Source organism: Neopsephotus bourkii, unplaced genomic scaffold (genome assembly GCF_033783945.1).
Source record: "Neopsephotus bourkii isolate Nb327-2 ecotype Australia unplaced genomic scaffold, CSIRO-AGI_Nbou_v1 NB_53, whole genome shotgun sequence".
NCBI lineage: Eukaryota > Metazoa > Chordata > Aves > Psittaciformes > Psittacidae > Neopsephotus > Neopsephotus bourkii.
In genome coordinates, this window is record NW_026900570.1 from 559,720 (window position 1) to 586,176 (window position 26,457).

At 40.4% G+C, this 26,457-nt stretch overlaps 1 protein-coding gene across 4 annotated transcripts in view; it reads left to right on the forward strand.

Annotated features, from left to right (window-relative positions):
- LOC133209774 (sodium channel protein type 5 subunit alpha-like) overlaps positions 1 to 26,457 on the forward strand; it is a 212,753-nt gene that overhangs the window by 107,529 nt on the left and 78,767 nt on the right. For all 4 annotated transcript variants that reach the window (XM_061348581.1, XM_061348584.1, XM_061348592.1 and 1 more), the window contains 4 exons: positions 3,278 to 3,410; positions 6,915 to 7,153; positions 11,398 to 11,571; positions 12,995 to 13,351. In XM_061348581.1, coding sequence (XP_061204565.1) covers positions 3,278 to 3,410; positions 6,915 to 7,153; positions 11,398 to 11,571; positions 12,995 to 13,351 — 903 coding nt within the window. The remainder of the gene's footprint in view (positions 1 to 3,277; positions 3,411 to 6,914; positions 7,154 to 11,397; positions 11,572 to 12,994; positions 13,352 to 26,457) is intronic.

Consider the following 26,457-nt stretch of genomic DNA (forward strand, 5'->3'; position numbering starts at 1 on the left):
TTATTTTTACTTAATTTCTGTAGAAATATAAGTACTCTGAAAAAATGTGCTTGTGTATATTCTCTCTGTAATGATGATAACCTTTATGCTGCCTTGTTTGCCCAGTTCCTGGAACAGCTCTCTATCTCAGAGTACAAAACCTGCTAGTTCATTGTGTGACTATTAGCTATCTCTGTTCTAAAATAAATAATAAAAAAAATCCTCTCACATATCTGTTCTTTACAAAGAGCAAAAGCTCATAAACTTTCCTGAGTAACTTCAAGAATTTTAAACAATTCACCTAGATGGAAATGTTCCTTCCTGGAAAAATACTTTTTAGCAAATGTCAGGCTGGCTATGCGATAGATTTACTGCTCTACTGGGAAAGGGACCGTGTCCTCCTGCAAAAGCATAGGAGTATGGAGTAGGTTTGCCAGAGGGGTGGTGAATGCCCCATCCCTGGAGACACTCAGGGCCAGGCTGGATGTGGTTCTGGGCAACCTGATCTAGTTGAAGATGTCCCTACTCATTGCAGGGGGTTGACCTAGATGAGCTTTGAAGATTCCTTCTGACCCAAGCTTTTCTATGATTCTATTTCTTCTACCCCAGCATTGCCAGACACTGTGTCTTGGCTCTGGTAACACACCTTTGCTGTGTGACTTGGAAAACTTGGCAATATTACATCAAAACTAGGGGAAAAGTCAGTTCCCTGCTATTTTTTATTTTTTATGAAGGGTATGCCAAACCTGTCTAACTTTTTATTTAGCCTGGTTTAGCTGAATCAAAAAATAAGAAGAATGGATCTTTGAATGTTTTTTCTTTGGCTTTCTACCTCTGTGAATTATCTTTGCACCTGTAAGTAAAAGGTGGCTTTCAGATAAAAGCCACCAACGCATAACTCCTGCAAAAAACATTTCTGCATGCATAAATAGGAATATAGTATCTTTCCTGACAGTCATAAAAGTGGTACTTCTGGAGGTGAGGTTGTCTAAACATATTCTACTGGTATGTCCTAAGGTTTGGGTCAGATGGGATGATGGTACAGGTTAAAAAGAGTTACACTATCCAGCCGAATTTGACATTTTCTTACAGTTCATTCTGTAGACAGAGGGATCTGGGAGATCTGGGGATTTATTTATCTGTTTTTCTTTTTCTTTGCCTTTTGCATTTTTAGTTTATATTACTTAAAATTTTGTCTCCGTTATGTATTTTATCTCCTTGTCTAGTTATTTCTTTTCAGTCCCATGTATTTGTTACCTACTCCAAACTGGTGCTAATGGTTATGCGATTTTGTAGATGCTTTCTTCATTAATAAAATATTTGTTGTTTCTTTATTTCTTATTGGATGTTTTTGAGGCAAAGGGAATCAAGAGAACTAATGCATCTGAAATACCATTCGGGTTTTCTCCAGCTCCTAAGCCAAGGTGTTTTCTTGTTATATTGTGCAGATGTGAGAGTCTTTTTGAATAGGTTCTGATTACAACTTTCTTTTTGAGATGACTGTGTCAGTAACTGAATGGACAATGAGCCAATTGTTTTAACAAAAGAGAACATTTTAGGAAAAAAAAAAAAGACATTTTGAAACATTACTGCTTTCCTGGCTTAGCTAATGGTTTTAAGTGCTTGCTTTAAAAGTCCTTACTCTTCTCTGGTCTTGCAATAATTGGTATTTTTAACTGCAGTACTTTGAAGTGACCTGCAAGCAGTATCCTGGCTATTATTTTCAGTGTCAACCAGTGGCCAAGCATCTTTGTCCTTTGTGACCATCTGACAAGGGGATGTCCCCTGCTCTGAAGGGGTCACACTCCAGAAAGACAGCTTGTAGAGCTTCAGTACTTTTTTCATGCTGTTCTCATGGAATTGCCTTTCTTGAAGAGCCTTTTTAGTAGAGAAATGGTGAAGAGAAGGGATCCTGAGTCCCTCTGGTGCATGTCACAGGCACAGACAACAGAGCTGTGGGGCTGCTGCTCATGGCATGTCTCGCTTGGCATCCTGGGCGCCGCTTGGGGTGGTTAGGGCCATTTCAGACTCAAGCAATGGGAAGATCCAGAAGATTGAATCTGGTTCCTGTAGCTCATTTGAATCCTGTAGCTCATTTTGACTATGGAGAAGCAAAAGCAGCTATTCTGACATCTGTATAAACCAGAGCTTATCATCTTTGTAGGGATTTCTTCTCCTTTCATATTTCCCTGCAGGAGCCATCAAGACCCATCTATTTACAGTGCATCTCCCTTGCTTACATAGTGTCTTGGCCTCGCAGCCTGTATGCTTGGAGGAGCATGAGAGAAGCTATTAAAACACTTATCTTGGGAGACCGAGTGTCTTGACCAGGAGGTCTGTGACAGAGAATGATGCTGAACTTGGCTTTCCCAGATCCTTACACCTCAACCACACTCTTTCCTTCTACCTGTGAGAGAGCTGGAGGAGTAAAGCAGGCAGAATTTGTCAATGTATGAAGTGAGAGCTTGTAAAAGTCTTAAGATCTTGCTCCTGTGAGCTGACAATATAAAGTATTTAATACAGCGCGTGTCTACATCTACAGTCTGACTTCAGAAACCCAAGCCTTAGAAAAGTAAAAAACTAATTTAAAATGAAACATTAAATAAAGACAGTTTGGGAGTTCTGTTTTTCTGGTATTTTCTTTCTTTTTTTTAATTAAAAAAAAAAAAAACCTAACACTTTTCCTTCTGAAACATGAGAACAAGAGGGTTTGGGTTATATTTTACTTTTCCTGAGAAAAAAGGAAGCTCAGATTCTCCACTAATTACAGAGCTTCAGAATCCGTGACACCAAAGATCACCAGAATGACAATATGTTCCTGAGATTTGGCAGTGTTTCAGAACAAGAAAAAACATGTGTTGAGGAGTCAGTTTTCTTGGTCTGATATCAGAGGCCTGTAATGGAGCTGTTACCCACGCCCCTTTTCCTCTTCTAGCAGTATAATTAAACAGTTAACACATTTCAGAATTAATGGAATAATTAATGTAATTAAGCAGGGCTTCTTTCACAAGCAGAGAGCATGGTAAAGCAGCTCTGCTGTTTCTTTGGGATCAGAAGTATCCTTTTATTTTCACCTGCATCTTTCACCTGTTAACATGAAGGTAAAGGGCAGGACAGTCTCCAAAATTGTTCAAAGAGCATTGTCAAAAGCAGCACACCAACAGCATGTGCTTAATTGGGAAACTGGTGAGCTTTGGACTTTTCAGATGGGAAAAAATAGTGCTGAGGCAATTTTGAAAATGCTACCCCATATCTATTTTGGTTTTACACTTCTGATCCAATGTGTTCATTTAAACAGACCTCTCCTTCGGACGAGGCAAGCAAGAAACAGCTTCTAATGCCCCACCGCCCATCAGTGGACCACTCGGATGAGCCCTTTCAGAGGCAGAGGGCAGTGAGTGCTGTCAGCATCATCACCAGTGCCCTGGAAGGTAAGATGTGTCTTTAGTTCCCAGACTCAAAGCCTCAGACTCAGTGTTGATTGGCAGGAACAAAGTGACACAAAGACCATGACATTAGACTCTTGTTTTGCAAGAAGGCATTATAAGCAATTACTGTAACCCTTATAACAGAGGCAGTGCTGTAACAGAAGGCAATAGAATCACTGTCGTACCCATGGACTTGTAAAAATCCTGACAAAATGCTGGCCAGATAATCAGTATTGGATCTGGTAAGATTTTTTGCCCCCATGGAATTTGATTTACGCAGGGCTAACCAAGATGAAGGGCAGTGGTGCACCAGACTGGATGACTGTACATACATTTGTATCTCATCTCTCTGGAGCTGGTGCAAAGGTTGGCATATGCAGTCACTAGCTGCATGCAGAATGTTTAAGTTGTGGGGGAGGATAGTCTCCTTCCTGCAGGGCAGCTAGTGGGCCACAAGTTTGGTGAGTGCTTGAATCCCACCATAAGTTTTAAGGATTCTCAAAGGACCCATTTGTCCATGCAAATATTTCTCAGCAAATGTTTATCTTGCTCATTAGGCTTCTTATTAGGTGCAGGAGGACTTCCCTTCGCTGTCTTTCCATACACCCAAACTTTGTGTTTCCCTTTCACAAATTTACTGATAACAAGACAACTTATAGCAAGACAACACATTTCTAAGTTCTTTACATGCAGCATGAAAGAGCTTTTTACAGTTCCTTATGTCTTCTGCATTATAAATTGGAACAAAATAGGAAGTTGCAACTATAGGAAAATGTCTGCCAAGAAAAGCGTGGAGCAAGGAAAATTCCAGGTCTTTCTGTAGCCTTATTCTTTGTGTTACTCATGAATAGAAAGGCAAGGCAAGACAGAGTGACTTACCTGGGAAATGCTTTACAGAAAGGGACTGGACATAGCTTTTTGGAGACAACCCAGTAGGAAGCCACAAAGCCCTCTTCTTCCTCAGCTTCTTACCTTCCCTGTGGTAGTATTGTGGCCAGAACATATATATGTTTATATCATTAAATAAATAAAATCTTGTATTCTTAATAGGTAAATAATCACTGAAATGTATTCCAGTATTTAGTGTAGTCTGCAAAGGTTTTATTTGTTTTCTTTGGGGTTTTAAGCAATTAGCTTTGTGATTGATTTGCTTCTTTGTAATGTGTGAAGAATGCCTAAAAAGCTCTGAGCTTCAGAACTTTTTATTCATTTAGTGGTACTTTCTATTACTGTTTATCACAGAAATAGAGACCATCAAGTCTGGGGTAACTCAAAGGTTGAACGTTTTTAGCTTCATATAGAAGAAAACAATCCTTATCAAAGATTTCCTAACCCCCAGTCTTTGATTGGTCATTGAAATTGAACACTTGTTAACAACAAGAGGAATATCAAATCAGAATAAAATGAATCACAGGCTTTAACTGTAGTAATAGCTGCATGATTTGTGCTGAACTATATGAAATCTCCACACCAGAAGTCCCTTCTCCTCTAGTTACACCTGGTGTCTGCTCTCAGCTCTTGAGTAGTCATTGTTTGCTTGTTTTCCCAGACATTGCAAAGCCTTGCAAACAAGGAAGGACCTAGGGGGGTTTATTCGTTGGTGGGTTTTTTGTGGGTTTTTTTTTGTTTTTCATTAAAAAAAAAAGATCAAAAATACCCCCAACACACACTTTGTTTTCTTCTGACCACTTTTCTTATAACGGTATAAAATAGCAGAAAAAAAGCCATGAAGTCTGATTTTACTTTTTGCAGATTTTTTGCAAAAACTATTATATCTGTTGTGTTTTCCAAAGATTGTCTGTGCTGAGAAAGGATGTGGTTTCTTAATTTATTTAAAATGCTTTGATGCCACATCAGTGCCGGAACAGGACAGTTGCATCTACCTCCTTCCCTTGCTGAGTTCCTGCAGTTTGGTTTGACTGTACAAACAGTTGGTTTTTAGCTGGATCAGTAAATAGAACCAGCTCACCCACAAGAAGCAGGAGCACAAAAGCTGGCAAAAGGACAGAGGAATAACATACGGCTGAGAGATGAAACTGCCCTCTTTAGTAGCAACCTGGACTTACAGGAGCTTCTCTCAAGTATGGAGCCCCAGGGAAAAGAGTCACTCATCTGTTGTGAAGGTCCCTAAATTAATAATAGTGGAGTAAGCAGGGTTGGTTAGAAGTGATTATGAGAAGTATGGATTTACCTGGGAAATTAGATCCTTCGGGAAGTGACTGACCTAAATTCCTTTCAGAGGTGGGTTTAAAAAAAAACAATGCAAAATTAAGATTTTGCATTGAAATTGATTGGGGTATTTTTCACATCTTTCACCCCCAATCATATGGGGTTCTCACGTCATTTTAGACACCTTTAAACCCTGATTGGAGGCTGGAAAAGACATAATCATTTCTCGGCAGTGATTTAGTTTCCTGGAGATCTCGGTACGGGGTACATGTTTGTACAAAATCTGTGCATGCGGGACATAATCTGATATTTTAAAAGCTTGCTAGAGGACACCTAATACTTCAGTTCTGTTGTCCAATGAAGAACAAATGCACAGAGAATGCATCCTGACTTGAGAGAGGAGGCTGTTTATAAACTGATTGAAATAACAGCCTTGGCTGAAGTTTTCCTCTTATCAGTGCAGGTTCTAATTATATAGACTAAGACTGTTATACAGCATTCCATACCTATAAAGGAATCAGAAAAGGAAAGCATTATGCTATTTCACTAATCATTATCATTCAGCCATTAACTGTCTTTTTTGGCTTTTCTTTTTCACTGTTTAATGCAAATTATACTTCTGAAGCTATTTCAGTTCTTTTGTGCTCAAGTAAAATGGACGTATGAAAGTTGTATTTTAGGTAATACTTTAAAAGCACCTCTGAAAAGCACATTGGAGCCTAGTAGCATTTTCAAACTGACTTATGAATTCCCCTGATTTTGTATGTGGGCCTTTTAGAGGAAATCAGACACTAAATGCCTGTTTAGACTGCACATCAAGAACAGAAACCTAAGGGATAACCAGCGGTACTCTAGCTCTCAAGTGATTAAATCAGCTCTAAATATTGGATTTAAGTTCTTTCAGCTCTTAACTGCTTTAAAAGGTATATTTAAGATACTCCTAAAATGTGGCACAGGAATGAAAAAAAAATTCCAATCTAATTTAAATGAAGATAGAGTATTCTTACCCATTTGAACTTGGAAAAATGGAAAACAGAGTGAAAATCTGAGCCTATATATAATGCGGACTTTACATATTTAGTGTGATTCTCCCTTTTTGCTTCTGACACTTTTAAAAGGTTATTACTTTCAGAATAAGTCACTGTCTGCTAAGTGCAGGTCAACTGGCAAAAACCCCAAAGTGTGTAATTTGCCAGCCTATTAGGACAGAAATATTTTTATCCTAAAAAAAGTTTGGGGTAATTCAGGGGCCTTCCTTTATGTTGTGAGTCATTTTAAGTGTTCTCTTGTCCTATAACTCAGTGTGAATTGACTGTTACTTTACTGCTTGTGTCTTAGAGCTTGAGGAATCACACCAGAAATGTCCTCCCTGCTGGAACCACTTTGCTGTTAAATTTCTCATTTGGGATTGTTGCCCGCTTTGGCTTTTAATCAAGAAATTTGTCAAGTTTGTGGTAATGGACCCATTTACCGACCTCACCATCACCCTTTGCATTGTGCTGAACACGCTTTTCATGGCCTTGGAGCATTATAAGATGACGAAGGAGTTTGACCACATGCTTTACATAGGCAATTTGGTAAGTGAAGATGAAGTGCTACCTGAGGAGTATATTGCCTGCTTGTTAAAGTTTTGGCTGCAGCTTGGGAAGACCCCATGTTGATATATTGTCAGCATCGCTTTGCCTATAACATGTCAAGTAAGTCCACAGTCACTTCTTCCTGAGGGTGAAGAAAAAAGAATGGAAGACAGTGGTCTGTATTGTGAAGCTAACATATTCTAATGTTGTTAGTAACCAATGAAGTCATGTTTCTGAGCTGTTCCTGATAAGTTTCAAGTTTGTATCTGTTTAAGGAAAAAAGAGAAGGCTTAATGAGATCTACTTGGGATTTCTGTTAAAGCAATGATAAGGCAGTTCTTGATGACTAATCATGAGTTTTAAGTTAAAACAAAACAAAACAACAAACCAAACAAACAAGAACCAAAGCCCAAAAAATCTACAAGAAAAGAAAACCAAACCCAAGGCAAGATAGATCCTGGAGAGAGAGACAGAATGCTCTTTGATCATAGGTAGATATGTATGTGGGAAGGCACCTATGCTACATTTTCTGTGTGTCCTGCTGTGCCTCCCTGCCTTAGCCATCAGCGTGTACTGGGTCCCATGCAAACCCCAGGGCAGAAGAGACATGGAGCAAAACATGGCTGATGCTTCAGGGGGAAATTCTGAACGTGCAGGCTGTCGCAGCCAGGGATAGAACTGCAAAGTAAGCAGAGACCGCACTTCTCCAAGGAGAAGCAGAGTGACAGATCTACAGCCAAGCTGCAGGGACAGCAGAAAAGCCTTTCCAGAGGCGATGCAGCACAGTTTGTTAACCCAGGGGGCCACTAAAATTCTGCAGTTACTACAAAACGGAAGCTTTTTCTTTAATCGTCTTTCTCAGGGTTTATGTTTAAACGTTACCATGATTTACTGCTTTAAAATCCTTTTAATTTTAGAAGAGTCTGTATTGGAAAAAGCACAGGCTATCTAGGTATGGAATGGTGCAATTGCCTCTAAAATCTAGTGGTAAAAACAGAGATAACCTGTAGGACCTTGTTATTCTTAGCTCTGGGCCTTCTTGGCCAGGTTGAGGCTCTTCTCCTAGGCTGTGAGACCAGTCTCCAGTATTTCAGCTGCTGTTTCTTGGCAAATCATTGTGTGTAAAATCTGTTTGGGTCTCTCTTGCCTCAGACCCATGTTCTTGCCCTCTGCGGAAAGCAGTAGGTAAGATAGCTCAGAAAGTCATCTCACAGGACTGCATCCAGCTCCATTGTGCAGCCAGCCTTCCTTGTTGTTGCTCAACAGTTTGTGGCCTTCTAAGATGACTTAAAAATACTCCTTCAGACCCGCTATCCATCAGAGCAGGTGGCAATGCTGCCATTTCCCCCTCTGGCAATTGGTAAATGTATCTGTTCCTTACTCTGCTTTTGGCAGACCAGCTTCTCTCTTTGCAGACCACGAGCAGTGAAACTCTAGCTCCTGGCATCCCTCCTACCAACATAGCTCTTGCAGACCTGCTGGGACTGAGCAGGGCTTGAGCAGGGTGTCAACAAGGAAATAGAAGCAATGAGCAGAGGTACGAATTGCAAACCAATTTTGCAAACAAACAACCCCCAAATTCTCACTGTGAGTTCCTCAGAGCTTCCTGGAGCTATTTCTCCTCTTTGTGCTAAAGTTGAAAATAAACAAAAAAGCCTGCTAATATTTTTTGTAGCAGGCTGATGGCATGGGCTTCCTTTCCCCTGAGATGCCAAGATGGGTCTGTGAGATGACAAACCACCCCAGCTCCCCATCACCAGCTTTAGTTAAACCCCCACATAACTGGATTGATTGTGAGTAGAGCAGGTCAGAGGAAGGTAACTCCATTTTGTGGAGGATTTTGCAAAGTCATTTGTAATGAAAATTGACTTTTTTTTTTTTTTTTTGCAATTTCCCATGAAAGAGAGTCCCGGCTCCAGGGCAGGCTGCCAGGTGATTGCATTCCCTAAACCACAGACTGCCAGACCCCTGCTCTGACCCCCTGCTGGCTGGCCATTGTCGTCCTATTGCATCTAACCCTCTTTGAATGATTACACTAGTATTAAATGGGGGGAAATATTAAAAAGGGAAATCTTTGTCATTTTTTCCTCAAAACAAATGAAAGAATGAAAGTAGGCAATGGATTTGCTTTCTCTGAGAACAGTTCTTTATCCACTGCCAGTCACTGGAGATCTCCTTCTCTGTCCATCTACTTCATGCAGCAGTTACTTTGAGGCTCCTTTAGAGCCTCACTTACAGGAATAAACATTTTCAAATGCGAACAGAAGGCCAGCCAAGCACGTGTACATGGTTCATCTACCTATGTGGTGCCACTACTTAAAAAATGGGTAGCTAGAACAAGATTTCCCTGATTTTTATTTCCTTTAGAAATAGATACCATTATGCGATATTTAAGCCTAAATAGCTGAAATGATAGATAAAAGATTTTTATTTTTTTTAAAGGCAAAGCTCTCCAAATCACCATTGTCATATTTAGCTCCAGTGGGATGTTAAGTTACTTGCTTTCTTTCCAGCCTTTATCACTTTAAGTATCCAGCCTCTTGTCCAAGTGTAGTCAGTGTGTACCAGGTGCCAGTGATTTGACAACTGCTGATGGAAATTCGTAGCTGGTACACGTACATGATTTCTGATGCCTTTAGGAAAGCTCAGACATTTTGCTATCTTACTGTGACATTTCCTTCTCAGAAGGCTATTGATTAAAATGATTCAGGCAAAGAAAGTGATCCTCCTGAGCCATTTCTCAGCAAGATGGTTGCGTAATGTATGCAGCTTGGTATTGTGGTTTTTAAGGCAGTCCCCTAGACACAATTTCATGGATATCCAGTTTTGTCTTGTTCCTCTGTCCTAAGGGAAATTGGAGCATTCTGGTGGGAAGCTTTGGTATCTCTGACCACCGTGACTTAGAAATTGTTGGCTAGCTAGAAGTATGAGACAGGTCATTGTGTTGGGCTCTTGGTAGGGTGTGGTGATGGGGTGTTGATACATCCCAAGGTACTGTTGCAGTTCAAGGTATTATTTTCTTGATGAAATTAAATTTTTATTTATTTATTTATGTTGCTTAATATCATAATTACATAACTTTAACTTTTCCCTTCTACATCTTACTAGGTTTCTCATCTCTGTTGCTCAGAGTTGATCAGTTTTGCTGGTATAATGCTGCAAATATTTAGCTTATTTGAACAAAAATGCTTCTCTTTGACTGTATGTTACTGATATGTGTGTTCTGGGTTCCCCCCCATGATTTTAACCAGCACAGTGTATTAATGTTGACTGTTTCATGTAAAACTGTGTGCTTTAATATATATGTACAATAGAGATATTTTCAGAAGCATAAAGCTCTGTGTAGCTTGTACTGGGACTTGGAATGAAAATGGAACTGTATATAAAGAACTTAGTGCCCACATTTAGTCATTTCATGTTGACTGTAGCCTTATGTTGTGCACTTAAAATGTTACTTAAGGAAGCATACGAAAGCACAAGATCTGATTCTCTGAGATACTTTGCCAGGAATGTGTTAAAACTGAATTTGCTGTCAGTAGTCTTCCCTTACCCCCCTTACCCCCCCCCACCCCCCACTTCCCCCTCCCATAGGTAATATTTATATGTTGCTTTACAAAAAAGTGTTCCAATTAGAAGTTCCACCATTTGACATTTGAACTGGGTCATAAATAAGCAACATGTTCCCAAGACACTGTCAAAAGAAAATTGCCATGAGTATTTGTAAAAAAATGTCTAGGACTCAAACTAGAGTTTCTAATCACCTATCAGCTATAACCTCAGAATGACTGGAGACTTATGTTGCCCTGATATTGGCAATAATAACAAAATGAAAAGGGATAATACAGCAGGAACGCTACAACCCCAATACACTTCAACACTCATGATCCATTTATTTGGGTTTCTCCACTGAAATGAATAGATTTAACCTCTATAAAAGGCACCTTTACACTTTCTTTTATTACCACTGGGATTGTTCAGATGGTTGAAGGAGATGGAAATGTATGTTTCAATCCAGAGCTTGAACTTGGATGTCATTGTAACTTTACAGCAGTCTCAAATATTACTGTGAAAAGATGAGACAAAATTGTAATAGTGGTAAAGAACCAGGTATGAAAAATAAAGTATTTGATTGCAAAATGTTTGGGGGATTCTTTTCTGCTGTGTTCACCTGTACCAGTGGAAAGTCTGCAAGCAAAGAGGTGTGCTTAAAAGGTTACTTTGACTTCATATTTTCTTTCTTTCAGGTCTTCACTGGGATTTTTACAGCAGAAATGATCTTCAAAGTAATTGCCCTTGACCCCTACTACTATTTTCAGCAGGGCTGGAATATTTTTGACAGCATAATTGTTATTCTAAGCCTGATGGAACTGGGTTTGTCCAGTATGGGAAACCTGTCTGTTTTACGCTCCTTTCGATTGGTAATGGTCTTATTCTGTTCTCACCCCTCTTCTTTTATGGTATATAAACTGACATGAATGCAGCATATTTTCTTAAAAATGCATCTGCCGATAAAGACTTTAATTGCTGCAAACTGGTGAACAGTACGTGGCAGTAATTATAGGCTGCGTGATAAATGGAATTGCTCCAGATTTACATCAGTGTAAATGAGAACATAATTTGATTCCTTCTAGCTGTGCCAGGTACTTGCAGAACACTTAAAATGTTTGAGTTCCAATTTGTAATAAAAATCTGCCATTTTATACCTGTACACCTGTTAGCATAGTCAGCAGATAATTGATAGCCCAAGGAATGCAAGAGCCAGTATGTTGTTTTAGAAGTTGTTATTCCTAAATTATGTTCTAAACATGCCACTGTTCTTTTAAATGTTGTCAAAAGAAGATGTCTTTGAATTATTCACGGGATGATTTTTTTTTCCTAGAACTGATCAGCATAACATAGCATCTGTCTTTCACGGGAACTCCTTAGCTGTCAGCTTCTTTGTTATGCACGGGATAGTGGTATTCTATTAATGAGAGACTGCTGGCATATTGGAACAGAAAAGTAGTTTCCTTGCCAGCCTGACATTTGTGTTGCACTTCATGTACCAGGATGTCCATGCTAATCATTCTGGCCATGATATGGCTTCACAACTTGGAAAGACCAGGAAAATGAGCCATTATGATTACATTTAGCAGAAGACTTTTTCCCAAAAAAATTCTCTGCACTGCTCAGAAATGCTAAATTTTCACTGCTTGTGTTACATCCTGAGAGTCTCCTGTTAGTTTTTGAGCAATCCTTCTTCAATGGGGCTGAAATTAACCTTTGATTGAAAACACAGCACAGGGCTAGGCACCATTTATGTCCCTAAAATAGGTCTTAAGTGGGACGTGGGTTGTGAATAGACTGCGTGATCCTCGGCACAGAGGTGATTTTCACCCTGGGAGCTAACAGCTAATAGCATCTGGCTGAGGCTTGCTCTGAAACACTAAGGAATTTCTTCTCTCTTTGTGGGATCAAACCCTAAAACCCCTTCCCTCAGATGACTGCCAGGCTGTTTAATTTGAGGAGAAAAAACAATGTAAAAGAAAATACTAAGACCTGAGTTTTCCTCCTTCCATCCTTTTTCCAATCATTATGATTTTGGGGGAGCGCGCCGCTAAAAGCAGGTCTATCTAACAAGGCAGAGCATAGCCCTGGAAAACTGAATCCTTATCGAAGAAGCCCAGCTGATATTTTATTGATAGGACTAGTGAGGTTAACAGGAAGTATGGTTAAAATCACCTTGTACCACACACACTGTGGTATTTAGCATCTTTCATGTTTTATGCACTTTAATAATTCATCAGCTGAAATGTCTGTTGCTTCTGTGAACTGACACTGTTGTTTATGTTTTGTTCACAGCTGCGAGTCTTCAAGTTGGCAAAATCCTGGCCGACCTTAAATACACTCATCAAAATCATTGGTAATTCAGTGGGTGCCCTCGGTAACCTCACTCTCGTGCTGGCAATCATCGTCTTTATTTTTGCTGTGGTAGGAATGCAGCTTTTTGGGAAAAGCTACATGGACAATGTGAAGAAGATAAGCACGACTGGCAATTTGCCACGGTGGCATATGAATGATTTTTTCCACTCGTTCCTCATCATCTTCCGAATTTTGTGTGGGGAGTGGATTGAGACCATGTGGGACTGCATGGAAGTAGCTGGGCAGCCGCTGTGCCTTCTTGTCTTCTTGTTGGTCATGGTGATAGGAAACCTGGTGGTGAGTTCTCAAGATTCTTTTTCTCCTTTTCCCAGTATGTGTGTGCAAATGTACCATTTTTTAATCCAGAAATAGCAAATCTAATATTGCTCCATGGCTTTAATTCTATGAACCAAGTTGTCGCCCTAAGAAACTTGTTCATATCCCAAATACAAAATTGCTAGCATTGCATTACTAATTAGGAATGAAGGCTTACTCATTTTTGCAGAAGAATAGATAATGTTTTACTAGGAGAAAGGCACATGGGCTAGTTATAATGATTTTATTTCTTAGGCCAATCATGGGGCTGAAGGGATTCCATACCTCTCTTCTACACAGGAGGGAATAGCATCTTAACTGTCACTACATTGGGAGATGTTTTTATTTCCCTTCATTTTTGGTCCAGAATACATGAACCTTATAGCTATCATCATGTCTTTGAGTGGAGTTTTTATGTCTTTAGCCTGCATGTTCTAGGAACCTACAGGTTGTTTTTACAGTCGTCACTTGCTTTTAATAGGCTGTCATATAAGCATGGCTTACATAAGCTCTTAACCTATTAAGACTGAATTGTATTTCCCTGTTGACATCTTAAGGAGCGCTTTGCTGGCTTGCATCATTGTGGAAATGTTTCGCTTGTTCAGCTTAACAGGGCGTCTTTGACATTGAGGCTCTAATGGACTTACTATTTGTGTAGAGAGTTTTTTAATAGTAGATACTGCTATAAAAAAAAAATTTGGGTTTTGCTACTGATTGCTTTTAGGGGTTGTTTTGCTTTGAATTACCCAAAGTTTTCATTCTCAGCTGCTTGAATATAGAAGTTCTTGAAAGGGCTTGTAGAAAAACCAGAGACTATTGTTTTGTTTACATTAATTTACATTTTAACAGTTAGTTTTGCACTGGCACAGGTTACCCAGAGAAGCTGTAGCTGCCCCATCCCTGGCAGTGTTCAAGGCCAGGTTGGATGGATTTTGGAGCAGCCTGGTCTAGTGGAAGGTGTCCCTGCCTGTGGCAGGGGGATGGAACTAGATCATCTCTGAGGTCCTTCCTTACCAAAATCATTCTATTATTCTATAATTCAATATGTTAATTAGCAGCTAGAGAGAAAATCATCTTATTCCTCTGGCATCACCAAGATTCTTGTCACATCTGCCAGTATTTATGGTAGTGTCTGTGGTCATTTTCCCAACTGCAAGGCTAAGCGATATGCAGCAGACCTCAACTACTAAAGTAAAGGCTGCAAACTGGTGTTGGAAGAGTTACAACCACTACAACTCTGTGGTACTTTTGGTGATTCAGTTTGCAGGTCTTGCCAAGTCTCACTAACATAAATTCAAAGGAATGGCAGAAGAAAAATCAGGAAAGTTAGTAAGTGCCCTGGGTAACTTCATGTTATAGAGCAGTCCAGCTATTGAAAGGAATTTTAGTGAATCTTATATCTTTGGTTTGTGTTTATACATTCTGCAAATGTCTTGGACCAATGCAGTGCAACATGAAACTATTTTTACTGTGGGTCAGCTGACATTTGAGTCATCTTCAAAGAACTAAACTTTACAACATAGTTGGAAAGTATGTGCTGCGTAACTGCCTTTGGCACAATAGGACTATGCTGTTATTGTCAGATGGCGTTTTTAAGCTCATTTGGAAGGTAAAGCCAAACTAGATATAATAAAATAGTTCTCCCTCATTTGTAAGAAAGAGCTTCTGAAATTACTAAGTGAATAATTATGCTTAATGTTAAGTTTTATGAAGGGCTTAACATATTCCCTACATATGTGTATGTTACTGAGGTTAATAAGGAAAATTGGCATGACAGGAATTATTAAGAAGAAGAAGGGGAGTTTGGGTAGTGAGGCAGTCCCTAGTGCCCCCTACTTTGGCAGGTGAGCCAACACGAGAGTCAAGCATGACACCAGCCACTTCTCAGAGGACAATTGAGAGTAATGGGTGCTAACAACATGCATGAATAAAACTGACACTTCAATCACAGATGCAACAACCTGCCAACCTCATTCTGTGTGCATGGTGTATGCTGGCCAAGCCACCCTTTTATTCTTCTGCTGGCTACCTGGATGAAGCCTATTTTATACCAGCTTCTCCTGAAATGCCATCAAGTGAAGGGCAACTTGATGCAGGGCAGAGATGCACTATCTGACTTTGCTCATGCTCCAATTTGGCTGTGTATGACATAGACAGCTCCCCAAAAGCATCAGTTAGCATTAAACCAAGCTAACAGCTGCAGTGCATTAACACACCCTCAGGGGTGAGGTTCTGAACTGATGTTGTCTCACCTCTGCCTGATATACATATATCCCCTAGCACTTTCATGGCACATTCACCACCCAATCCACCACAAGCTGGTAATTCACTGCTGTATTTCCATAGTGGATTTTGTCTTCCTGGAGTCACAGGCATGCCAAGATGTATAGTCTGTAACCAAAGATATTCTGACATCTTCAAAATGTTCCTGAAACATTAAATATAAGGCGGAATTGCTTTTTTAGGATCAGCCCCAGGCTTTTTTTTTTTTTTTTTTGCCTGCTGTCCATGGAAATACTATTCACTCAGGAAAATTTTAATGATATTTTATGAGAACACGAAGGTAGAAAGAACCATCAATTTCTAAGGTATCAGGCTACCCTGTAGGAAAAAATACATAACCTTCATCATTGAATTAATGCGTGATGCATGGAATTATGAAATACAAAGTGTAAGGTCATGCACTCAGCCCTATTTAAGAATTTATGTTATGATCAAGTAGCTTACCAACAGAAAATGTTTGAGAGGATAATAAAAGTATATGTATCACTCACTGTGGACATCTACATCTGCGATAATTGCATAGAGAAGACTTTGCAGTCAGATCTGGTTAATGGAATCCATGAAGTCATAAAATATCTTACCAAAAAAAAGTCATCTAAAATGTATCAGATTAAATATCCCCTAAAAGTACCCATTTCTGTCCCTGAAATCTTGGGAGGCAAATTTAGCTGTATATACCCCTCTGTACATATCCCTTTGGCTGACTGAACCAGTATGATGTACCAGCGTACAGATGCATTGCACCCATGAAAAAAAAAAAAGATATTCCAATAAATATTAGGAAAGGTAATTACAGAAAGTATGAATGCTGTTGCATAGAGATCTGCAATACTAGATATGCAGTATACCTCATTAATGACTGATGCTCAAGAAAGACTAAGTGCTACTGGGAAAAGCACAGTATTGGAATATATCAGAATATGAAGATGATGAGGGGAACATAGAGCTAGGCATGGAAGGAGAATAATTGTGACAGGAGAATAGTAAGTGACAGGATATTGCTCATCCCAGAACAAAGGAATATAAATCACTGTGGGTACCTTTAGGCTGGGTTTGGAAAGGAGACTTCTGACAGCACAGTGAGATTGTTCAGGAGGACTTTCCAGCAAGACTGACTAGCCCCAAATCAGTAGTGTGTGAGATAGAACTTGGTAAGTTTGTGAAGGAAACAACCCATATTAGCAGGCGGCTTGATTTGGCTACCCAAGAGCACCTTCCAGTCACATTCTTGGAAAAACAGATGTTTGTCCCACCCTACATGTCCTTCCTAAAAGTCAGTGTAACACGGTTCCTTGAAGAGAGGTTCTGGGAAAATGCTGATAAACCTCCATCAAGTCAAAATCTGTGGATTCTTAAGCTGGTCAGATGCCAAGAAAATGTCATTAAGTCTCATTTACCACCATTTCTATCTTTAAAAGCCAAAGTCTGTTGATAAAATGACATATTACCACAGCTGTTCTGACAGAGACATGTGTCTGAGTAAGGCAAGAAAGAAATCAAATTACGGGGATTGATAACTTCTTAGTATTTTCACCTCAACACGTTCTTCCACAAGAGTCTATCTCCCTACCAGTAGAGGGTTTCCATGAGCGCCACCAGTGCAACATGGATGAAAATAAATGTCCTAGGAGGATAAGGGTTAGGGGAATGAAGAGCCATTTATCATAGATCCTGGCGTTAATAATGCCCAAGGAGGAGATTGGTGTTGGGAGAATTGTTCAAGTAGGAAAGAGAAGTGGCTACAGGTATATATGAAACTTAGTCTATAAGAAGAAATTCACAGCAATTTCCTGCCCTGAATCACTTTCCTAAGTGGCAGACACTAAGTAACATAAAGAGTCGTTGGGTCTCATGCAGCTTTCTAATACTCACTAGCTATGTCTGTAACCCTGTAGTTAGGCAAAATCACTTTCTATGTGTGCCTGCAAATTTGTGTCTATCCAGATCAATTGTTTTATTACTTTTCTATTTGTTTTAACATTAAGAACAAAGGAAAGGCCTGTGATAAATGTTTCATTCTGATGAACTTTGTTTGCTTTTTTTAACACTTGTTTGCTAATGTTGCCTTTAGTTTGATGTTTGCAGTCAAGAAAACAGAACAAAAAGCTCACAAAAGTAGCTGTGATGTATAAACTTGTAAGATGGGGCTGCCATTTGGATTGTCTGGTCTTCAGCACTGGGGCTTTGTTTCTACATGAAAGCATTTCCTAGAATTAATTACTGAGTGTTACTACATGAGCACCATGTTCTCCAATCTAGGAACATGAGAGGGGGTGTATGTGGCCACCTGTGTAGGAGAACCGGTAACCCACCCTGTCAAAATCCATCAGCTGGGCACGTGTATGGGGGTTTCAAAAGCAAGGGACTATCCCAGCTGAAAATTTGTGGTGAGTGCAGGGTTTGAAGAAGTTTAAGAATATGGAGGAAGATGATCTTACACATTTGTCCTCGGTGCCAGAAAATGTTCCTGGGCACATTCAATTTACTAGGATAGAACCAGCTGTGAAGTCCTATCCCACCCAATACTGATACATCTCTATCACTGCAAATTTCCCAGCAGATCACAAGCAGGCTTGAAAGAAGCTTATGGTAATGTGTCAGATTTTCTTTTTGTTTAAGTGAAATAGATATAGGGAACTATCACTGTCCCTTGTGGTAAAATCATAAGCAAAATAGCTAGACATCTAACAGGCCTAGGTAAAAGTGGATTACAATTATGCATTTCAAGAACTCAGGCAGCCAAATCATATTATGACGCTCAAAGAAGGTCTTCAAATGAGACATATTTCTGCCTGACATAATGGGAATGTCACTGAGGAAAGCTAGAGCAAGACTCAGACACTTTTAACAGACATGAGGCATTACATCAGGGGGTTTCAAGTCCATGAAGCTTTAACGGGGTGACTAAGGGTTGTTTTGTGCCAAAGGAATGAGGCCTCAATCATTAAGATTCCTTATGTCAATAAACAAATTAAAAAGGAACACTGATGATGTATGATAGCATTTTTCCAGCTATCTTCTTATTTTCTTCACAAATTATGTACAAATCTAGAACTACCAAAGCCTTATTTTCATGGTTTTTACTGTCTGTCCCTAGAGAAATGTACAACTCAAGAGTTGCAGCAAGATTTCCTGAATCAAGTAATTATTTTTGCATTTAATGACAAACATATTCATAGAGGCCACTGAAGACATCATTCTGTGAATAAAAGTTAATCTCCTTGGAGGGAAATGTAGTATTTATATTGGATCTGATGATTAAGATAAATAAACTGGAATTATAAACTAACGTGTGCCTCCTAATCGAAAATACTAGGTTAAACTGCTTCTGAAAATTAAAGCAAGTTTGGGAAGAATGTATTACAAGTCAAAGTTACAACATTTTAGGTTTTAGTTTTCTAGTTTTCAAACCACAGGAGAGGTCTGTGTCCTCAAGCTTTGTTTATTGTACTTCTACCACCACTTGTACTCTCTTTGGGCTCACCAGTTCCACTTCTTGCACAATGGAGGGAAGAGGTGATAAGATACAACTATACAAAGCTGGGGGAGAACATCATTTAGCAAAGAAATGTGCATCCGTGGGAGGTCCAAAGAGAAGTTCAGGTTGTCTGAAGCCTTGCATGAGCATTGCCTTCCCTCTGCTCTCTCTGTACCTCCATGTTTGTGTCCTGGATGCAGTTGTTCACCTAATCTACCCTTTCAGCAGTTCCCAACATTCTGGAAATGTGCACCTGTGTTTTTGGTAACATCAGCTCAGAAGGCCATCAGGCACACAGGTGACAATAGGTATGTCAATAACAGTCATTGTCAGGACATGCAAAATCTGCAAAGTGGAGTGCATGTGGGGTGCCATGGGGGAGGAGGAGGACTCGTCAGTAAGCTGCAGGACCCATAATGACAGCTGGGGAATTCTGAGGATAGTGGCTGGGGAGTTAAAGGGTCTAAGAGAAGCCAGTGAGCTCAAGGGATCATTAGCAAGAAGTGGAAGTGTCATTTGAGTCTGTCTCATCAACATGGACACTTACGTAAGGGAGGCGAATTTTCTTGATTCACATGCAGCTTTGCAGAAAAGCAGCCTGGAATACATGAATAAGCACATTTGGGGACAGAGGCATGATATAGTCAAAACAACTGTCAGCATGTTACCATCCTTTTTGCTTCTTTTGATGTGTACCTATGGCTGGCAGCAGGTATATCCAGCATTTGAGTTTGGAGAACTGAGACTTCAGAGGAAAGTACCTAAAACCTAAGCACATTTCCTGGCTTCTGCCTTCACATTTTCCATGCCAGCTACTTCATAGCCCACTTTTCCCAGAGCAATTTTTTCTGTTTGTATTCCCCATTATCCACCCTCGCTTGAGTGGCATCTGGGAAGCAGAGCACCTAGGAAGCTGATGCTTTTAAGCAGATATCTGGCTATACCTACTTAGGTATTAAGCATTCTCACGTATAATGAAAGGTTCACCAGAAACAGAAGCATGTGATGATCAAAAAGATAAATCCTGACACCAACGATCAATCAGTGCAGTTCCTACTGATGACTCCTAGCAGAGATGGAAAGCTTGCATTCTTGTACGGGTTACTTTGAAGCCAAATCTTTTGCCTAAGACTCCAGGCTTTAAAAACTTCATGATTTAGCAGTTTCCACATAAATAACTACCATTTATTTTATTGAGTAGATATATCCCACCCTCGTGCATAACACCAGATGCTGATACTAGAAAGTCTGGGGAAATGAACCTTAGGATATTTATGATGGACCATCAAAGATTGATGGGTTTCAAAAGTGCCACTGTATAGTAGATTAAGTAGACTCCATTCAAAGCTTGGAGATAAAGGGCTGCTTTGCCTCAGAGAGATGAGGGAAGTGCACCTGAGAACAAATGGGAGGAGAAAGTACTTTTAAAATGAGCTCCTAAAAAGTAACCTGCTTCCTTCTGTCACTCCAGATTTATGCGTTTATGATTCCTGCCACAGGCTCAGTTATTTCTTTTGAAGAGTTGAATCTTGGCACTTAGTACCTAAATCTGAGCACGCATCATGTATTAGGGGACAAGTGTGTTCAGTTCCTTTTTTCACTGTACTATATGGTGTCAATGTTGAATATATCTACTAAAATCTGCCAGTATTTTTCCCACATGATCCATCCACAGGAAGGTAGATCTTTTTTTTAATACAAATAGCCAAAATCCTAATAAAAGTTGGGGTACAGAAGAGGAGCAAGCTTTTGCTTCTAATGCAGCTCTGAGAAGGTTGAAAACAAAAACTGGACTAAGACAATTTTTCTCATCTGTGAAATAAGGAATTCCCCAAAGCAATAATCTAAAACAGATTCATTGGTGGGCTGTGACAGATTTTGGCATTTGGTGCAGAATTTCATCAGTATAATTATAAGTATTACTTCTTGATCTGTAACTGAGTCACTGATGTATCGGAGAGGAATAAAATCTGATAATAATGCTAGTGCTCTTTCATAGGTATGTATATAAGGGAATATGAAACTATCTCCCATTAACCCGCATGGGTGTGAGACGACTTAGAAATATGGAGGAAGAATAATGCTAATAAATAAGTTCAATCAACCTGTCCCTTGGAAACCATCCTTACACCTTTTGTTCTAATTGTGTTTCCAAGTCAAAGGTGCTTCTCTAAAAATATTGCTGAAGCATTGACTCCATTATATGAACTACTGGCAAAATGAAATATTTTTAATAGGATCCACCGTATATATGCATATATGTATATATAGAATCATAGAATCATAGAATAGTTAGGGTTGGAAGGGACCTTAAGATCATCAAGTTCCAACCCCCCTGCCATGAGCAGGGACACCTCGCCCTAAACCATATTATCTAAGGCCTCGTCCAACCTAGCCTTGAACACTGCCAGGGATGAAGCATTCACAACCTCCCTGGGCAACCTATTCCAGTGCCTCACTACCCTAACAGGAAAGAATTTCCTCCTTATATCCAATCTAAACTTCCCCTGTTTAAGTTTGAACCCGTTACCGATTGTCCTACCACTACAGTCCCTTAATGAAGAGTCCATCCCCAGCATCTCTATAGGCCCCCTTCATATACTGGAAGGCTGCTATGAGGTCTCCATGCAGCCTCCTCTTCTCCAGGCTGAACAGCCCCAACTTTCCTAGCCGATCTTCATATGGGAGGTGCTCCAGTCCCCTGATCATCCTCGTGGCCCTCCTCTGGACTTGTTCCAACAGATCCATGTCCTTTTTATGTTGAGGACACCAGAACTGTACACAATACTCCAAGTGAGGTCTCACGAGAGCAGAATAAAGGGGCAATATATGTACATACGCATATTTTATTTGTAAAGATGATACTAGGGGAATGTTTGTTGAGGTTTGCTTGTAGTCTGGGGGTTGAAGAGGTGCAAAGTTTTCAGAATAAAAACTGCTGCCCTGTTAATACAGTAGGCATCAGGAGGGAAAATACTGCCATTTTTTGTGCTACGTTTGTCCTTGGGTAGCAGTGTAAGTAGGGTTTTGTCAGTGGTTAAGTTCTTGCTAATAGCTGGGTAGTTATTAAAAATCTAGAAGACACTAAGTCAAATTTAATTGGACAAGAGTGTGCAAAGGTAGGAACAACTAAATGTGGCTCCTTTTATTAATGTCACTGTGCAAGTTGTCTGGATGTCATTGAAAGGGTAATGACAACAGAATTCCTCCTAGCATGTGTTCAGGGAAAATTTTAATGTTAAAATTGACGAGGTGGTACAAATTTAATGCATTATCCCTTACTCCTAAACATCCTAACTCTTTTGTTAAAAAAAAGGAAAGAAAAAAATTTTGTCACTGCTGTGTTCTTCCCACTATCGGTTCCCTTTTCTTTCTGGTCCCTGTCATGTGTACTCATTTGTTGCAACTGCACAACTAAAAGCATCCTCATGCTCCTTGTGCTACAAACTGCGGGATGGATATTTCTTCCAGGAGGATTTCCATGCCCCTTCTCCTCTCCTGTCATTCTCTTAGCTTCCACTTTTAGATGTCATGCCATCCCATTTCTGGGAGTTTCAGCAAGTGCCAAATGCCTGCTGAAGTCTTTCTGCTTGAAAACACAGGCAGGTGGCTACATCTATAAACTGATTAGGGCATGAACTCAAATATGATGAGTGTCCCTCCTTTGTCTTGGTTAGCACATTCCCTGGCCACCCTGTCCCAGCTGGTGGCTGGGTGTTCTGGGGACAGCAGCCACAAGCAATCCTGCCCTGGGGGAAGACTGGGGAAGGGAGGTCAGCTCCTTACCCTCAGGGAGGAAGAACAGGCCTTGGCTTGTCTTTGTTTACTACTGCAGATGCAAGTTTCAGTTCACAAAATGGACTAGCTGCCTAGGTCTCAGTTCCTTTCTTCTGTCTAGGAGACTGGCAGTCTGATGTCCATAAGAATGCTCTGATGGACAGCCTACACCACTGACTTTCTCTTTTACTTCCCCAATTTTATGTCCATCTTGCATTAAAGGAGATTTTGAGTAACCCCAGTTGCTGGGATTTCAGCCAGGCACACAGAATGCAATGAATAAATAAAATAATTTTGAAATTTATGTATCAGCAAAATACCTTTTTATTTCCTGATATAAGGAAGTAGTCAAAGATGATGTCATCATGCCGGAATAGAAAAGTTTGCTTTCATCATGAAGTTGAGAACACGCTCAACTTGAAAGATGCTGGTAGCCAGTCCTACCCAAAGTGCTTTTCTTATGTGTTTAGTAATTCTCTGCAACACACAGTGCCAGCTTTACCCTGTAGACATACACTGTGTGAAGAAAGGAAGGACATCCATGTCCTTCCCTTCCTTGCAAAAAACCAAAAATAACTCCCTGAGTATTTAGGAAGCACTAAGAAACCACTGCTGGTAAACCCTCACACCCTATTTCTTTATGCTTTCAAGTTAAGGGTCTTCTCCAGCAGAAGTATGTGAAAGCTGCAAGCCCAGCCATGTGCTTGTAAAGGCAGGAAATTTCATACCATGCAAAATTGCTAGTAAAAATCTACTTTGTAGCTTTCCTGAAATAAGCCTTCCTGGCGAGCAGACATCTCTGTCACTCTGTTCTGCCCTCCCAGCAATCTGCATTTGCAAAACATAAAGAATCAGAACATCCTCACACCTCTCAAAATTATTAAATAGGTATCCTTCTCACATTTCATTTAATAACAATGTGTGATTCTGTAATTGAACCCAAATTACATCAAACCTGGGAAATTGCTTAGAAGGTAACATTTTAATGGAAATGTGTTTCCTTTTCCATGTTTAAAAAAAAAGAAGCAAAAAGGCACAAAGCTGATATTAATTATTTATTGACTCTTGGATTTAATTTTCTGGTCTCTGGGCCTACCCTCATATTGATTTTGCTTTGCTGTAATATATTGGCTGCAGAGAAATCATTATTTACTGTGTTCATTATCACTGGGGTATTTTTTTCTTCATTATTATGTTTCTAGGGTGTTTTGGTTTTTTTTTGTCCTTTTGGCTTTCTGTGGCTTACCTTTCCTGAGATGTTTTCTGCCATGTGTGAATGGGAATTACCTCTTTCTCTCAATCTCCAGTTTTGACTGCCCAAGTCAGTGATGGCCTGTAGATGACAGTGAAAAACTTTGTGCAATCTTTGGACATGGCTAGGTGTCCCCCTCTCAGGGGAGGTGTGGAATCTGAATTTTTAAAGGATGACTTCAGGGATCCCATTCTGCCTTGTGTGGGCAGTGCCCCACATATGAACCTAGCCATGTATGGTTAGGTCTGGTGTGGCATCTGGGTAAAAAATACAGAGCTTAAACTTCCAAAATTGTTTAACATCTTCATCGCTGACATGGACAGTGGGATTGAGTGCGCCCTCAGCAAGTTTGCGGATGACACCAAGCTGTGTGGTTTGGTTGATACGCTGGAGGGAAGGAATGCCATCCAGAGGGACCTTGACTCGCTTCTGAAGTGGGCTGATGCCCACCTCATGAAGTTTAACCATGACAAGTGCAAGGTCCTACACCTGGGTTGGAGCAATCCCAGGCACAGTTACAGGCTGGGCAGAGAATAGATTCAGAGCAGCCCTGTGGAGAAGGACTTGGGGGTGCTGGTAGATGAGAAACTGAACATGAGCCAGCTTCAGTGTGTGCTTGCAGCCCAGAAAGCCAACCATATCCTGGACTGCATCAAAAGGAGCGTGACCAGCAGGTCAAAGGAGGTGATCCTGCCCCTCTGCTCTCGTGAGACCTCACCTGGAGTATTGTGTGCAGTTCTGGTGTCCTCAACATCAAAAGGACATGAAACTGATGGAACAAGCCCAGAGGAGGGCCACAAGAATGATCAGGGGACTGGAGCACCTCCCGTTTGAAGATAGGCTGAGAAAGTTGGGGCTGTTCAGCCTGGAGAAGAGAAGGCTGCGTGGAGACCTCCTAGCAGCCTTCCAGTATCTGAAGGGGGCCTATAGGGATGCTGGGGATGGACTCTTCATTAGGGACTGTAGTGGTAGGACAAGGGGTAATGGGTTAAAACTTAAACAGGGGAAGTTTAGATTGGATATAAGGAGGAAATTCTTTCCTGTTAGGGTGGTGAGGCACTGGAATGGGTTGCCCAGGGAGGTTGTGAATGCTCCATCCCTGGCAGTGTTCAAGGCCAGGTTGGACGAGGCCTTGGGTGATATGGTTTAGAGCGAGGTGTCCCTGCCCATGGCAGGGTGGTTGGAACTTGATGATCTTAAGGTCCTTTCCAACCCAAACTATTCTATGATTCTATTCTATGATTCTAAAATTAGGGCTTTTTTCTTGTGTCTAGTCGCTGCATAATAGTTGGTAGATCAGCTGATGAGGTGGTGTTTGCATATGAGTAGCGAATATATTCCAGGGATAATACAGGTGTTTCTTACCTCACTCGTTTCAGGGAGCAGCAATAGCAAAGACTCAGAAGTGTGTACAGTCAGTCCAAGCTTGTGTAGTCTGTCCTGTTCTGTAATTGTCTTGACATGCTCATCGCCATGACAGCTAAACACTTTTGTTGACTTAACACGAAGGTAATTGTGTCTTGGTTTGCAATCAATAAACTTTCCATAGTTTCCCTAATGCTTCTGGGGTACATTGAGCCTTTAACATCACAAATGCAGCTGTCTTGCTGGGAGAGGTTTGCAACTGGACTTGTCTGACAGCACGTTTTTTCTGTCTAGACAGTGGTTCAAGAAGTCCATGGCAGCTCTGATGGAATTCTTACTATGCTGGTGAATGTGTTGTTTTGATATCTTATTGAAAACCTGCAGGTACATGTTTGTTTTTGTGCTGTGGCTTTAGGAGTGGAAATAATTTATTTGCCTCCACTCACCATCCCACCCTTCTTTCTCATGTACTACATGGAGAATAAGATTTTCAGATCAGGAAGCCCTTGGTTTCCAGACAGTCATCTTCTGATAATTCTTACTTTCAAAAGAATACTGAAAGTTATCAGCAAAAAAAAATTAAATTCAATTCAGTTGTGTTTGACCAGCACTTTGGTGTGGTATGCTTAATGTGAGCATTTATACCTGTGTAGTGGATAACAAATGAAAAAGACCTGGCAGCATGGGGAATCCATCAGGTTGTGAGAAGTAGTGTCATAGGTTGCCTCAGATCTGTGTTTCAGAGTGACAAAGACGCAGGTCCTTCACTCTGCATGGTTACAGGGTCCTGCAGAGGCTGGGGATGAGGAGAGACAAGACAATAGAGGCTGGTCCTTGTGAGATGGGAGCTGGGGAAGCACCATCCTCCCCTCCCAGTTCAGCATTTCTCTCTGAAGAGGCATTTTCATGTTCCATCATGTCAGACTGGCAGCA